The following is a 16,345-nucleotide window of genomic DNA, read 5'->3' as shown; positions in this document are numbered from 1 at the left end:
GAAATAAGTCAATGTTTAAAGAAGAGATTTTGTGGAGTCACTTAGCCGGGAGGAAACGGTCTGTATTTATATAGCAATCATCCTTTTTTATTTGCATTCACATGCTGCTGCCACAGAGGGCAAGAGAAATCTGATGTTAAGTGTCCTGCCCAGGGACACTGTTAGAAGAAGAAGACCTGCTCTACCTACTGAACCACGGCCACCCTATTGAATTATGATTGTACATATATTATACTGTATGTGTTCCCACTGCAGACAGAATAATTGATGTTAGTGGGTGTTATTGGGTTTCTTTCACCAGTGTAAAGATGGATATAGAGAGATACATCAACCTACACATTTTCTGTCCATAAAGGTTCAGTATGTAACATTTAGGAAGGTTGGCAGAAGCAGAATATGCTACCCATAGTTATTTTTGAGTGTAATTGCTTAAAAAATTAAAATCCGATGGCAGTGTATTCAAGGAGCCCTAGTGTTTCACACCAGACCTCTACATTTTGGGAAAAAAACATGCATTCTTAATTTTTATGCCTTCTTTCAGATTAGTTACTCATGTTCATTTAGAATAACAAATTCACTTTATTGATTTGGGCAGCCAAATGCTTAACCTTACCCATCCTGTTCGCCATTTTTAAGCAACACATTTCTTTAAAACTTGCAGCCCGGCACTTAATATCACGTTACAATGAGTTATTTTTGTATGTTTTCTTTATTAAAAGATAGATTTTGTATCATAAATATGTTTATATTGTGAACTATTTACCATTCCATATTAAAAGAAACACTTTTATTTTGAAATAACATGAAATAGCAGCATAAATATATATATATATTTTTTTTACTTGACTGGCCCTCTATTGACCAGACACAGCCCTGGTGTAGACTTTCCATTGTATGTGTGTGTACCTGTAACTGACATCACAGTCTGTGTACAATGAGCCATTGGCATGTTGACACATGACAGATCTCCTCTGAACAGTGGTGGTGGGGCCCAAACATCTGCCTGAACACTGAAATGGAGTAAAAAAAAAAAAAAAAAAAAATCACTGAAGCAGTCGCACAAATCACTTATTTGATCTTAAGTGTTGATTTTATTGTTTAAAGGTACCTTTCCCCATGTGCTGGTCACCCAGGTGGGACAGTTATTGGCGGTGCATTGCTCTGTGTCTTTGGGTCGGCTCATCCTCTCACAGGAAGCTGCTGGCAGGATCCTCACTGCACCTCTGGCATCCAGCTGCTGACAGGAGACCTGCCGCTGTTTCCAACCACTGCCACACGAGGCCGAGCACTTTGACCAATCCAGTGCCAGCCATCTGATATTAAGTTAAAATAAATGTATTTCGAAATTAGCTATAGTTAGTAAGAGACAATTATATATTATGACCTTTTTTTATAACAGCATTGCTGTTGGTCTTTTGGTTGAAAAAAAAAATCTCCTGTGCTACATATGCCCACTGGAGACTGGGAAATAAGCTGTGATTCACACGTACGTGGTGGAGACTTCAACTGAAACACTGCTCGTTTCTCTTTGAATGGATCAGTGTGGAGTATTTACAAACCTGCCTGCTGTTGCTTCACTTTCCTGGCATTGCGTGTGGCAAAAGATGATTCATCTTTCCAAGCAGCAGCATGAGCATTAGCCAATTGAATGTTCTAATAATAACCAAGTACCAGCAGATAAAATATTGAACTCTTGAAGTTACACCATTATCACCGACGTTAAAATACAGTGGTGGAAATAGGCAGATTTATTCCCAATAAGATAATTAGTTCTCTTATCATCCTCCTGTTCACACACTGGTATTGTGAATTAGATTAAGATGGAGCGAGAGATAAGGGGAATCTAATTATTATTATTATTTAATTTATTCTTATTTTTTTGTTATTTGTTTCATTTTCTACTTCTACGCAAATTTCCTCAGCTCCACTCCAATCACATACCCTGGTATATACAGTATATACAGCAGAACAGTATTTCTAAATTTCCTCCAAGTAGCACCAGAGGAAGCTTGTGCACCACTGGTGGTACATGTACCATAGTTTTAGAACCATGGTTCTAACTCAAATATTAGCCAATCGAATCACACAATAGGTTTAGCTCGATAGCTCAAACACTGTATGGTGTAAACGATCACTTTAGCAACCCCTCGCTAAGTAGTTGGCCTCTGCTAACCTCACCAGTTAGCAGCAATTTATACATTAGGGATTATACAGTCAAAAAAAAATAAAATATTATTATTATTATTTTATATTAATGTGTTCAAAAGTGCATTATTCCTTATATCTGCATACTCCCTGTGCCAGAAAATGGCTCTGTATGTGAATTAAAGACCATAATCTTCTAATTGAAAAAGAAAAATATCCAGTGATAAGAGACGACGTTTTCGAAACACTAAACAGGAGCCTAGAGCTTTAATGAGATCTTCATCTCCACGTTGCGTACCTGGGCGGACAGTCCCGTCTGTTGCATGGAACTGGTGACGTGTTGGGTTTGGGTATGTGCTGACACATGGTCTCCTGAACGTCCTTTCCATCCAGTGAGACACAGTGAGTCTTCCGCAGCCAAGATCCTCTGTGTCCACAGGAAGCGCTGCACGTGGTCCAGTCTCCGAAACGCCAGCCATACTCTGCGGAACCAAAATGTTGAAGAATATAAAAATATTTTTTGAAAATGAGTAAATTAAGCAGGCTGGCAAGTACAAGGGCTGCATTTACATGGCTGATAAACATTTGGCGGTTGGTAAACCCGAGGGAACAATTATTTTCCCACTGCCAGAAATCACACTCCAGAATCAACCATGTGTTGTCCTGAATACAGACGGTGAGAAACATGGGTAGATGGAGGTCACTTTTGCATAATGAAACCTTCAGTCTACAGCTGACGAAAAGCTCTGATGAATGATGGCTCATCAATATTCAAAGATGACACGTTGCAAAGCACACCAAGAGAGCTCAGTGGAATTTACCAATGAGACATTTGGTACATCCCACTAAACCCAGATCTGCAGCTGCAGTGACGAGAGGATCAAATATCTTTTTAGAGATTCAGTGCAAGTGTCAAAGAATGTTCTTGGTGTTGACAGCCACAAAAGGAAAAAGTGCAGATTCGCTTGTGTTGTCAGCTCAAATGAGACTTGTGTGAGTGGGGCACTTACTGCTAAGGAGATTATTATCCTCCTACGTGATACGAGCAGCACATTCCATTTTTAATTGTTGTTACTGTGAACGAGTCAACCAGTCAAATACTGTGAGAAGAATGTGAGTGAGCGTCAGCTCCTATTTCCCCTCCAAACCTCCTCCAAAGTGTTCCCAAAGTCAGCTCATTTTAAAATGATGGTGAGACAATTACAGGAGACAACAAACAGTGTGATATTCAACTGAAAAGTGCACTCTGGGGGTTTTCATGACTGAAAATCAACATAGGAAAATCAAATTGGAAAAGCCAGGTGCTGCGTACCTTTTTTAAATTCAGCACAGGCTAGTTTGAATTATTTGCTATGCACACTCATGTTGAGTTGGTGTTTCAGTATCTACTGTAACGAGGCTGGCAAATTCAAGGAGAAAACCACTCAAGTTGAGTCAATGGCTCCTTGTTTAGTAAATGTCGCTTTTCCACTACATGGTCCCGGCTCGCCTCGGCTGAATGAAACAGCCGTGACTTAGTTTTACACGCGACACAAACTAGTGACTTGTAAAGCAGTTGTTTTCTGTGTAACTGAATCATTAGAATCAGTTAATTACAAAGATGTGTTCACAGAATTGTTCAGTACTTCCTGCATGATTGGAGCACAGACTGCGTCTGACTCAGTTACTGAACTGAGATACAGCGGCAGGGGTTGTGATTCGGCTTGCCGCTCGAAATCGTTGGCTTTCGGCAGCGATGTTGCTAAATACTCCTCTGTTAAATATTTAGATTTTTTAGACATTTATGTGCTAAATATTGGAGATTAATGCAAGTATTCCGGACTTTTTGACTGATCTACAGTTCGGCGTTAAAAAAAAACATTTACCAGTTACGTGCCGGTACCATGTAGTGGAAAAGTTTTTTGTTTTCTCTTACAGTTACAGAGTTACAAATCAGTGGAGTTGCCGCTAGAGAACACTGCTAGAGAACACTTTTACACCCAGATGCAGAAAATACAGTCTATACCACACACTCACACATACATGCAGACCAGCTGGCTCACCTTCACTGTGAATGTATATCCAGGCATGCAGCATTTGTCTGTTGCTGTTGGTGAGGGTTTGGCACTGATAGCGGCCTGAGAACTTCACATGAATCGTGTTGACCTCGAGGACACGTCCTCCCACGAGCATCCTGTACTGCAGACCCAGACCAGGACTGCGGGTCAGGGCTGGACGTGAAACCTCCTTCAGGGTCTGGTTATTGTAGTCCCAGCGCACTGGCAATTTGTGGTCGGGAACTACTGGACAACCTTTTAATCGGCAAGAAGCAAATAAAATGTGCATACGACACATTCAGAAGGGGGACCCTACTAATTTAACACATTACAGTCAGTATTCAGACTATTTAGTAAGATACAAATGTGTGTTTGTACACGTACCTATACGTAGAATGTCTCCAGGTTTGATAAAAACACTTGTTCCACGGCGCGACGCCATGAGGACTCGTCTCCTGTTCAGCTCTTGTATGACTGGAACAACCCTGCTTCCTCCAGCGTGATGAGGAGCTGTGTATCATAACACACGCTCACATTCACACCTAGTATACTGCAGATTTTATGATCCTATCATGTGTGCACATAGAGTTGTACAAAACCAATGGAATTGTTTTACGTGAACCCACCGTAGACCTGCAGGACACTCGAGGCAGTGGACTTCCCGATGATGTTAGTGGCGGTGCAGGAGAAGGTGCCTTGGTTGTGCAAAGACACGTTTCTGATCCACAGTGAGCCGGAGGGAAGGGAGACGGTATCAGAGTCTAGCGGTCCATTCCTCCTGTGCCACGTCACTGAGGGAGGAGGAACACCTGACAGACACAGGAGAACATAACACTGAGGATGACAGTGTGAAATTGACAATGAAATAATATCATGTATGGGTTATCAAATAAAAGACGTTGGTAGGTTACAAAAAATAGTGGAAGAAGTGTTTGGATATTTAGCCACTAAGCAAAGGGCTCTCCGAAAAAAATCTATGCCCGTTTAAGTGTATGCTCTTGAGTATATGTTCACACTGCCTCAACAGCCTTATCTGACAGAAGTCCATCGACGAAAACAGCACTTTCAGCTCAGAGGAAACAGAAGCTGCACAGAAGATAGTTAGTTTGTGTCACTTAGGTAAATCAAAGAAACAAAGGACATTCGGTTTCACGAATCAACACAACTTCACTTATTGATTATATGTTCTGTAAACTGAATTCACAAATGTCATCAAGACGAAGTGGCACTCATGTTCTTAAAGGGATCATATGTTTGTGTTTGATATGTAGTTGTATGAGGTCATGACCACCTATGGCAAGTCGTTTTAACAATTAATAGCTAGACTGGATATGTATTACAGATCTCTGTTAGTTAATTCTTCCTATCCACAATGTCATTCTTCCTAGGACAAATGAATGATGTCACTTTTGCCATTCATGTGTATTGGACTTTCAATTTCAGATATCCACAATGACATTCTTCCTATCCACAATGACATTCTTCCTATCCACAATGACATTCTTCCTATCCACAATGTCATTCTTCCTAGGACAAATTAATGATGTCACTTTTGCCATTCATGTGTATTGGACTTTCAATTTCAGATATACACAATGACATTCTTCCTATCCACAATGACATTCTTCCTATCCACAATGACATTCTTCCTATCCACAATGTCATTCTTCCTAGGACAAATGAATGATGTCACTTTTGCCATTCATGTGTATTGGACTTTCAATTTCAGATATACACAATGACATTCTTCCTATCCACAATGACATTCTTCCTATCCACAAGGACATTCTTCCTATCCACAATGTCATTCTTCCTAGGACAAATTAATGATGTCACTTTTGCCATTCATGTGTATTGGACTTTCAATTTCAGATATACACAATGACATTCTTCCTATCCACAATGACATTCTTCCTATCCACAATGACATTCTTCCTATCCACAATGTCATTCTTCCTAGGACAAATGAATGATGTCACTTTTGCCATTCATGTGTATTGGACTTTCAATTTCAGATATACACAATGACATTCTTCCTATCCACAATGACATTCTTCCTATCCACAAGGACATTCTTCCTATCCACAATGTCATTCTTCCTAGGACAAATGAATGATGTCACTTTTGCCATTCATGTGTATTGGACTTTCAATTTCAGATATACACAATGACATTCTTCCTATCCACAATGACATTCTTCCTATCCACAATGACATTCTTCCTATCCACAATGTCATTCTTCCTAGGAAAAATGAATGATGTCACTTTTGCCATTCATGTGTATTGGACTTTCAATTTCAGATATTCACAATGACATACTTCCTATCCACAATGACATTCTTCCTATCCACAGTGTCATTCTTACTAGGACAAATGACGTCACCAGTGCGGTTTCATTACAATTACCGTAAATGTTATTATGACTAGTAACAATTGGATTGAAGATATCTGAAATGGGAGTTTCTCCTAGTACAAATTCTATTGCAGATATCCAGAATGTTCATTCTAGAAATTGAAAGTCCAATACACATGAATAGCAAAAGTGATGTCATTTGTCCTAGGAAGAATGTCATGGTGGATATCTGAAATGTTCTTTTTGGCTAGGAAGAATTGAATTACAGATATCTGTAATACATATCCAGTCCAGCTATTAAATGGCAATGTCACTGACAACATGGCTGCAACAGGGGACACAAGGAATAACTCTGTAATTAGTTATTTGTTCAAATCCTCTACGTCAATGTAACCGTTAATAAATAAAGTTATCTAAGGAAAAAAAAACAAAAAAAGGCTGATGGAGCAGGAGTCTGGATTGTCTGGTTGGGGAAAAACTACCAGGGAAAAAACCCTTATAACAGGGAAAAAAGGTAGAAACCTTAGGGTAGAACCACAGGTGAGGGATCCACTCCCAGGACGGACAGACGTGCAGTAGATGTTACCCAAATGACCCATACACAATGATACGTCCGTCTGTTTCTCTGCTCTCTCGTCAGTGTCCTACCCTCAAAAAATAAAAACAGGGGAGCAAGGCAGCAGCTCCCAGAATGATGTCTCATGGCTTTAAGTGTATGTAAACTTTATGAGCCTTTTTTTAGTAAGTAGCTAAAACCTATTTTTTCCGTGTGGCCCCACTGGCTGTGAGGTTTTTCAGTGACAAGTGAGTGAAAATCCTCGTGTGAAGCTGGTTCTAAGCACAGGAGGTGCATTCAGCACAATTAACTATTATTTTAAAGGGGATGAAATGTCACTTGGTGTGTGAGCACTGGAAGGATCTTTATCCGTTGAAGTGGATAATCTCGTTTGTTTCATTCACAACCATGAAACAGCGGTTGAGATCATGGCTGCTTTGAGCCGCACTAATTCAGAATCTTGTAGGTCAGAAGTGGAACTTTCTTTGTTCTCAGGCCAAAACTACAGTCTGTATGTGAGGACAGCTGCTGATCTGGATTTGGCCCCCGGCACTAGGGTTAGTCAGTCTGATGATATGTGTGTGTGTGTGTGTGTGTGTTCCTTGGCCCTGGTAGATACAGTAAGATGTCTGCTTCAATTTATCACCTTCATTACACAGTCTCTTATTTACTATTATCAACCAGATCAAACATTTCTTTCAGTTTGATCGGGTTTGTTACAGCCTGCAGTCACTTTCTTCTAAAACGTTCACCCATATTATTTAAAATGTTTCAATTCTGATTATATAGGCTTTTAACAACATTTTAAGTGTTTTATTATTTATATCGACAACGATGGTCCCCCACTTGCCTGCGTCCCGTGGCGTGCTCTTCCACAAAGCTGTATTTTCAACCTGATCTTACTTCAGCCTATAGTCTTTAATTTCCTCTCAAAAAGTAATTTAAGACCAAAATGTCCATCTGTGTGAGGACATTTAGGCAAATTTGTCCTCACAGTCATAGAAAGACAGGCACAAACACACACACACTGTGTGTATAATGTAGTATTTTCTTGTTTTAATAGATGTTTTTACCACCAGGTAATTAAATGAGTTGAGTGAAGCTGTCTCAGGTCAGTGTGTGTGTGTGTGCCTGGTATTCCTTACGTTGTGGGGACCTACATCTGTTTATAAACTCACATTACGAAGTCCCCATTACGTAAATGACTACATTTTAAGGTGAAAACACGTTTTAAAGTTATGGTTGGGTTAGCGTTAAGGTCAGGGTTATACTGTAGGATTAGGCCAGTAGTATATAGTAGTTATGGTTAAGGTCAGAGTAAGTCTCCAGGAAATGAATGTAAGTCAATGGTATGTCCTGAAGTCATGAAAACCAGTGTGTGTATGCGAGTGAATACGACCATAACAGTTAAATCTATAAGCTTCTCCTACATTCACCACTGCAGCCACCCCATCGTTCCCTCCATCCACTACAGGAACAGCATCAAACCTTTTTTTTTGTGTGCTTTTCAAATAAATACATAAAACTGAAGTACATACACATTTGTCATTTGTAGCAAAGGACAGAGCAGCGGACTTGTACCCGCTGTGCTGTAGTGAGAGAAGGAGGCGTTTTGAAACACACGCGTTTGGCTGTCATACACCGCTTTGCAGCACATCGACATATATTGTGCTGCATAACCTGGATTTAAAGGTGAAGTAAGTAGTTTATAGTGCCATCTAGAGGAGAGGCTGAAACTTACAACAAAGAACTGCTCCTCTGCTCACCCCCTCCCTTCCCTGAGCGCTACGGTATCCTCAGCCGGCGGGACTTCCGCTACAGGTAAAGAGACGCTTGATTTGTTCTCTCGCGTTTGTCCTTACAGGCTCCGGTAGAAAAATGGAGTCTCGCTGCTAACAGTGGCTATGCAACCGCAGCCCGCGACCATGTTATTTTACATGACTTTTTGAAACACTACGAAAATGAAACAAAAACTATTATACATCGACTAGACAATGCAGGAGCACATAATATAAAAAAGTGGATTTTGGTTTATATAAACCCATAAATACTACACAGTGTCCCTTTAAGGTTATAGGGGATTCATGTTGATGAATGTGTGAGAGAGACAGACAGGGAGGCTGAGTGAGGAGTCAACGAGGGACCAGTTATTTGCTAAAAAGTCTTTTTTCTAGTAAATACACTAATGTAAACATACTTTTATTGAGCAGGAAAATGTCTCAATGAGTTTAAGAACCTCCTTTTTAATGGGGACCTGGCCATGACACTTGGTGGACTTCAATTTCATTACTAGCGCATCTAAAAACAGTGACATATCACAATAATCCCATGTCAGAGCCCTGAACTTGAATAAAAATTGATTTCCAGTAGAGACAGAGAAAAACTTTTTGTTGGTATGATTTTGTGTTGAGCAGTGCGGTCCCACTGAGACCACTGGCTTTACAATGGGATGATGTCACACACATAAAAAGGCTTTTAGGAATATAAAACATTCCTGGTTGACAAATTATGAAAACAAAATGACAAAAAGTGCTGTGACGTACCAGTGACGGGGCAGTGCAGGGTGAGGTTTGCGCCCGGGCGAACGCTGACTCGCTCTCCAACCACAGCCCTAAAGCCGTGTCCCAACACCAGCCCACGGTCTGAAACGTTCCTCCATGACACTGTAATGGCCGGAGGCTCTGAAAGTTCAACCCCACACACACACACACACACAGAAAGAAATCAGTCAGTCAGTCATATATAACTTTAGAATTAATGCTTTATACCATTATAGTCGCTTTGGCGACCCCTAAAGGAGGAAGCTGGAATAAGAAGAAGAAGCTTTATACTTGCATTTTTAGGATGGCAACGTTAGTTTACAATATAAATACTGACAAGAGCAAGTTTGTGAATGATGTTAATTATTTATACTGTCAATTCTGCAACACCTACAAAAAAAATCGTAAACCCTTTCTATGGAAGATTAAGACTTTAATCTCAGAGGTCAGGCTGTTTTTTTCATTTTTTTTCTAATCTTCTTCTGTACATTTCCAAAACGTACACAGTATGTTTAATGAGTGACATACTTCATAAATGAGACCACATAAATACATTGAGCTGAAGTTCATACGATATCTGCTCTTTTAGTGATGGCAATGTGCATGTGAAATATCATATACAGCTGTCTAACGGCGATGATGTTGAAATCGTAGATTTTCATAAGTTTGAGCTTTTTTGTCAAGTGTCTAAAATCAGTTTTTCTTTGTGTTTTCATTGCGAGAACGGGTCTCATGAAGAGAAGCGTGGAGGATGACATGACTACATGTCAGTGCCTCATACAACCACACCTCAAAACAAACAAACAAACTATCCTTTGAAATCTGTCTATTTATTCCACACTGACGCCGACTCCCGCGTTGCTCAAAACAGAAGGAAAACATCATCACTGTTTCTATTAAACCTTTCTTTCGACGGAGAGGATCCTTGAGCGCGAGCTCTCATTTGCAAGGACAGAACAGTGACAGACGCACTCACACATCCTCACAAATGAACAAATTAGAAGTGAAGAAGTAAATATAGAAATAAATGCATTGAATGGAATGGTTGAAGGCAGAGCAAGGAAGAATAGTCGGTGCTGAGTGAGTCTTCAATTAGTGTCTTTTAACAGAGTGTGTTTGAGTGTGTTCTGAAGATTGTTCCATTTGTCAGGGACATACAAGCAGAAAGCAGTCTTCAGTGTTTACTGTAAACGTGCAGCAGACAAGCATAGGTACTGTGTATCTGTGTCCGATAACAGTCTTCACTTTAACAGAGTGGACAGGCACAGGACTTGTTAATAAATAAAAGACAGCGAAGCTCTCTAGTCTCTTCTAATAGAGTCATATTATGATGAGTGAGATCCATCACCAGTTCTGAAGTGTAGAGAAGTGTGGTATTCATGGTTTTAGTGGATGACTTGAATTGATACCATCAAAACTGGACAAAATGACTCACATTACGCTAAACTTTGACTGCACTTATATATATTACATATAATATACTTAACCATCACCCGTCCACCCATACACATACAACAGTTCTGATCGTGGAACACTTCTGACCACACACATCAGGGACTGAGGGAATTCAGGCTTCTTCCAAAGTGGGACCTCCTGCATCTCAAAGCCTGAGGGCAGCAGTAATGGAAAACGATTCCAAACTGTGTAGTGCTGTGCCGGGCCGGGACTATGTAGTGGAAAAACCGCCCTAGGGCTAGATATTCACTGAGTATGTGTGTGAAGTCCTGTTTTATTGATGCCCGGATGCATATGAAGGCCTTGTTATTAAGTTGAATGAGGTTGAGTGTGGGGAGGCCTATTATTTTTGCAGCAGTGTTGGTCACCTCATGTTGAAAAAAACAGGTGGAACAATACAATGCAATTGTCTGAATGATGCTTTGATAAAGTAGCAGTAGTAGATGGAGGATGACTCATAAATTACCTTATATTATACTTCTAATAATTCCTCGGGACACGTACAGGCTCTTGAATCTGTTGCTGACTGATGAGTTTGTGCCATTTTTGGTGATTTGTGTTGCTGTAGATGTTATTATTTGACCTGGCTGAGGGAGCGTTTGTGTGTATACAGCAGCACTGGTGAGCAGGAGCAAAAACGCATTATCCAATCAAACTGCTTAAAGGGGAAGTAAGTAGTTTATAGTGCCATCTAGAGGAGAGGCTGAAATTTACAACAAAGACCTGCTGCTCTGCTCACCCCCTCCCTTCCCTGAGCGCTACGGTATCCGCAGCTGGTCAAATGTCGTCCTCGTCGTCTTTCTCCGTGTCAGCAGATGAGGTTCGTGAGGTGAGGGAGAGGGCGAGCTACCGCGGCCGTAGCAGACGAAGCGGAGAGAGTGGAGGCGGGACTTCCGCTACAAGTAAAGAGACGCTTGTTTTGTTCTCTCGCGTTTGTCCTTGCAGGCTCCGGTAGAAACATGGCGTCTCGCTGCTAACAGTGGCTATGCAACCGCGGTCCGCGGTCATGTTATTTAACATGACTTTTTGAAACACTACGAAAATGAAACAAAAACTATTATACAGCGACTAGACAATGCAGGAGCACATAATATGTATAAAAAAGTGGATTTTGGGTTATATAAACCCATAAATACTACATATTGTACCTTTAAACTGTTTTTTTTTTAGCAATATGAAAACTTTCAGAAGTGATTCAATTTTTCACGGTAGCTTCTTTGTGTTTTAGTAGACCAGCTGCCTTCGTCTGTCTTGACATAAATCACTTTTTGAGTGCAGCGTGAGAACGTCGCAGAGCAACACAAGATCTAAACACCAGGTAAACACCACTACTGATTGTATTCTAAACAGATCAGGAAATAAAAAGGTTAAGGAGAATGTATTCAGTTTGAAGTTTACCAAAGTGTAACAGAAAATATTGTGCCATAATGATAACTGCAACATGAGACCAGTGAATCTGAAAGAAAAGGACCCACCTGCCAACAGTAGCTGAGAAGTCTCTGAGTCGGAGCCATGCTCGTTGGCAGCTGTGCACTTGTACTGGCCCCTGTCAGACACTGTGGGCTGAAGGATGTGAAGTCCTCTGGAGTTATCCCACGAGACCCTGCAAACAGACAGAGAAAACATATTTTGTCTACCCAGCTGTTCTCAGCAGATTAGAGGCTAAACACCGCTCTCTGAGATCTGCGGCTGAAACAGAGGGAGTGACCCAGTTGAGTTGACTGGTACAGCGGGGCTTCTCAAACTTTATGAAACCAAGGATTCCAAAATGTGGGGGTGAAAGGACCAATGTCATAATCCTAACACTGATAAAGAGCATGTTTGCTGTCTTTAAAATAGTAATTTGGGGATTTTTTTTAACCTATAGGTACTATTTTTACAGGGTCCTGAAACTGAACTTTTTAAATTTAACCTTATTTTCTAAGTTTTTGAAAATCATCCTAAATAGACATGGGTTCAGTTGATATTTAGGTAAATGTCTCCCTTGGTTACGACGCCACGTACTGTTTCCTGTCATCCTTTATGTACGTAGACGAGGCCTAAGCACCGCAAACGTTAAGTCGTAATTTCTAGCGATGTGGTTGCCTCTGTCCACTGATTCCATGCAGAACAACGAGCGAGTAATGTTAAGCAAGAGAGAGCAAGTGACGTGACGTCTGGGAAATGCAAATTCCGATACCTCTGGCTCATTAAAGAGATTTACAAAAACTGACTCGCCCAAGATCCCAAGGACAATCACTTGGCCAGATGCAGAGCGTGCTGCAAATCAATAGAAGTGGACGCCATGGGCGAAGCGCGCTCTTACAATTTTGCACTCCCATCTTAAGCTGTGTCAGCACATTCTATCCTTGAATTTTAGGGAATTTGGTCCTGGAAAGTCCTTGAATTTGATGTCAACCAAGGTGTGGGAACTCTGCTATAATTTCTCCCAGTAGACACTGATGTCCTCTCTCAACCTCACTCTCGTTCATACAGTAGGGACACCGGTGCTTCAGTAGTTTCCATATCCAGGCCAAAATGGTCACTTTTAGTGGACATAACAAAGAAAGGCACAATTGCCCCACATCATTCTACTGGAACAGTTCTATAACTATTCACTTACACATCCACATTTATGAACAGCGTGATAAAATCATGGCATTTCCATTTTTAGAGAGGTTTGGATGAGATGATGATATTTTTCTTCAGTTCAGTCAGAACATCTTCTCTGTTTTACTTGCTTCAGTCTTGGTCTCATTCATACGTCTCATCTCCTCTAGTGCATGTGCACCGTCACTTCATTTCGTTTCATCTGCCCCAACAGTACTCACTCGTTTGTAGCGACTATAAATCAGGAATGAAAACGCCGCTTTCAGGCTGAGTTGGCCCTGAACCGTGACGTGTGTGTAAAAACAAAAGTCATCTTGAAGTGAAGTCGCTATAATGAAAGCTAAACTTACCTTTCTTGCATTTTTACACATTTCTTTTGTAATCTTAAATTGCTCTTAATAAGCATATGGCACTCTAAAACGTAAGATAAACCCGCCAGGTTTTGAAACTCATAATAATTTAATTCTAACATAATTATGATAAAAGTATGAGCAATTAAAATATTCGGACCGAATAAAATAATTAGCTGAGCTTCCCGTCTGTCATCTGTCGCCCGCCTCGCCGATCGCTGTCACAGCTTGTGAGCCGCGCGCATCTCTGACAGAGCAGTGCTGCCAACATGTGGAATTTGTCGCTAAATTTTGCGGTGTTTGGAGACTCTCACGTGCAGTTACTGAGCTCAACAACCAGCGTGTGTTCCAAAGCACAGTAACCTCCGCAGTCCCAGTCTACAGACAGAGCAGCGGGGAAAACCTGAGCACTTTGTGTCAAGGCTGCTAATGAATCGTGCATGCGCATAGCCGTTGCCGTTCCGCCCTGGAGGGTGGGACTTTGAGGGAGGCGGAGGTGTTCATGTTCAAATTTTTACTAAGTGCTGTGAGACATGCAAGAAAGGTAAGTATAGCTTTAAAGGTGCATTATGTAATACATTTAAAGCAAGTGGCCATAAAATCCTCCTGATATGTCACAGAGACTCAGGAATAATGTTCATATAACAAACTGAACTCACCAACAACAACAGTACAGACAAAACATTAGCATTAAAAAAAATATATTTTGCAGACTGCAAATCATGTTTATGTTTTGAAATCATGTTTTGGCATGTGGCGCCACCTACTGCCGTCTACCAATTATTGTAGTCAGTAGAGTCTCAGCTCCCCAGCAACCACGGGTTGCCAGTTACGTAAGAAAACGAAACCTAAAAGACCTGTGTTTTGAATTTGAATGTGGTAACTGTTTTTGGCCACATTCTTACATATGGCACCTTTAAGTTTATGCAATTTATTAACCGTTACAGATGAAAATGAATATTATGGTACCAAAAAAACTAAGATCTATAACGAATATCAATAGTGTAATGTGCGGTCAACAGAAAAATTACGGCGCCAAACTCACCCTCAATGTCTAAAAACTACCATGTGCATGTGAACAGGTGAATTTATCAATGAGAACAATCAGAAACATAAATTAAACTAAGGTTTTAGCTCCTACATCGTGAGTCAATCATCTCCACAAAGTCTTCGCAGTCTCATCTGATCCATCATTCATTATCCTTCATCAGTCTCATCAGGTCAACCACCACCACCATCGTCTGTCCTCGTCGCTGCTCAGAGGCAAAAGTCCTCAGCTCAGAAATCCCCCTCCTACCCCCCCCCCCCCCCCCCACCCCTTGTATCCAAAGGCCAGAGACTCAGCACGCTATTTCTTTCAGTTTGTAATAACGTCACCATCTCTCCCGATTGAACTTTATTTAATGATGGCTATCAAGGGTTTCAGAAATGAATGACGAGGTCCCCAGCTTTTTTGTACATTGTTTCACAATGAAGTCCCGTCCTGGGGACCTTTGATTAAGTAGTCACTAATAAAAAACAACAGTCTTCTGAGGTCAGTGGGATACAGCCTTTACTGCTGTGAGTAACATTATATTAAAAGAGCGCTGGTCCCCAGGGAGCACTAGTCATTCATTCCATATCATTACTCGCTCTCAGTTCAGCTTTAAAGGAGTACACTCCCATCCCTGTCATCCTTTCAGAGTGTTGTTGTATCATCAGCACGAGCCCCCTGCACCAAGAATGTAGATGTATTAATTTATTAAATGCCACAGGGAAAGAAATTTAACTCCAGTTTCACAATAAACAGAGGAGAAAACCTCCTTTCTACTGCTACTGATTCATGCTATTTTCATATTAACAAAGGCCGCGTTTTTAGACTGATGAATTCAGTCAGGATCCAGGAACCTCGATCATATCAGGCTGTAGGAAAACCCTGGTTAAAAGTGTCTGTCTGCAACCTTTAGTATTAAAAGAGCCATTTTGTTATCCCATCTCCACCTATAAATTATAAATAAATTTAATCTTTGATCGTTAAAATGAAGATAACATCACATATAAAGTTTTATATGGAGATATACTATATATATATATATATATATGTATATTAGTTGTTTGTTTTTAACTTGTTTGTTGCATTTATGTTGCAGAAAGAAATCATTAAAGAAAGAAAGAACATAAAGATAAACATGTTTTTTTTCAAAGCTACAGGGAGCCACTGCAGGGGAGATGGAGAGCCATAGTGTTATGTTTGTTACAGTATTACAGGAATACACACACCAGATTTATTTTTCATTTTTGTCTAGATAACTTTAATTAGTAATGACTATCAGGATGTGAAA

General features: G+C 40.5%; 1 protein-coding gene across 1 annotated transcript in view; it reads right to left on the bottom strand.

The window, feature by feature from the left end:
* The window catches only part of adamtsl3 (ADAMTS-like 3), a 177,100-nt gene that overhangs the window by 4,551 nt on the left and 156,204 nt on the right, over positions 1-16,345 (bottom strand). The window contains exons 23-30 of the mRNA XM_083901045.1: positions 12,561-12,688; positions 9,634-9,771; positions 4,808-4,990; positions 4,566-4,691; positions 4,188-4,436; positions 2,444-2,627; positions 1,109-1,313; positions 907-1,010 (exon numbers count right to left, since the gene is read on the bottom strand). Coding sequence (XP_083757171.1) covers positions 907-1,010; positions 1,109-1,313; positions 2,444-2,627; positions 4,188-4,436; positions 4,566-4,691; positions 4,808-4,990; positions 9,634-9,771; positions 12,561-12,688 — 1,317 coding nt within the window. The remainder of the gene's footprint in view (positions 1-906; positions 1,011-1,108; positions 1,314-2,443; positions 2,628-4,187; positions 4,437-4,565; positions 4,692-4,807; positions 4,991-9,633; positions 9,772-12,560; positions 12,689-16,345) is intronic.

This window comes from Microchirus variegatus, assembly GCF_963457635.1.
Source record: "Microchirus variegatus genome assembly, chromosome: 14".
In the NCBI taxonomy this organism is placed as follows: Eukaryota; Metazoa; Chordata; class Actinopteri; order Pleuronectiformes; family Soleidae; genus Microchirus; species Microchirus variegatus.
The sequence above is the reverse complement of the archived record's forward strand: the minus strand, read 5'-3'. Positions and strand labels throughout refer to the sequence as shown.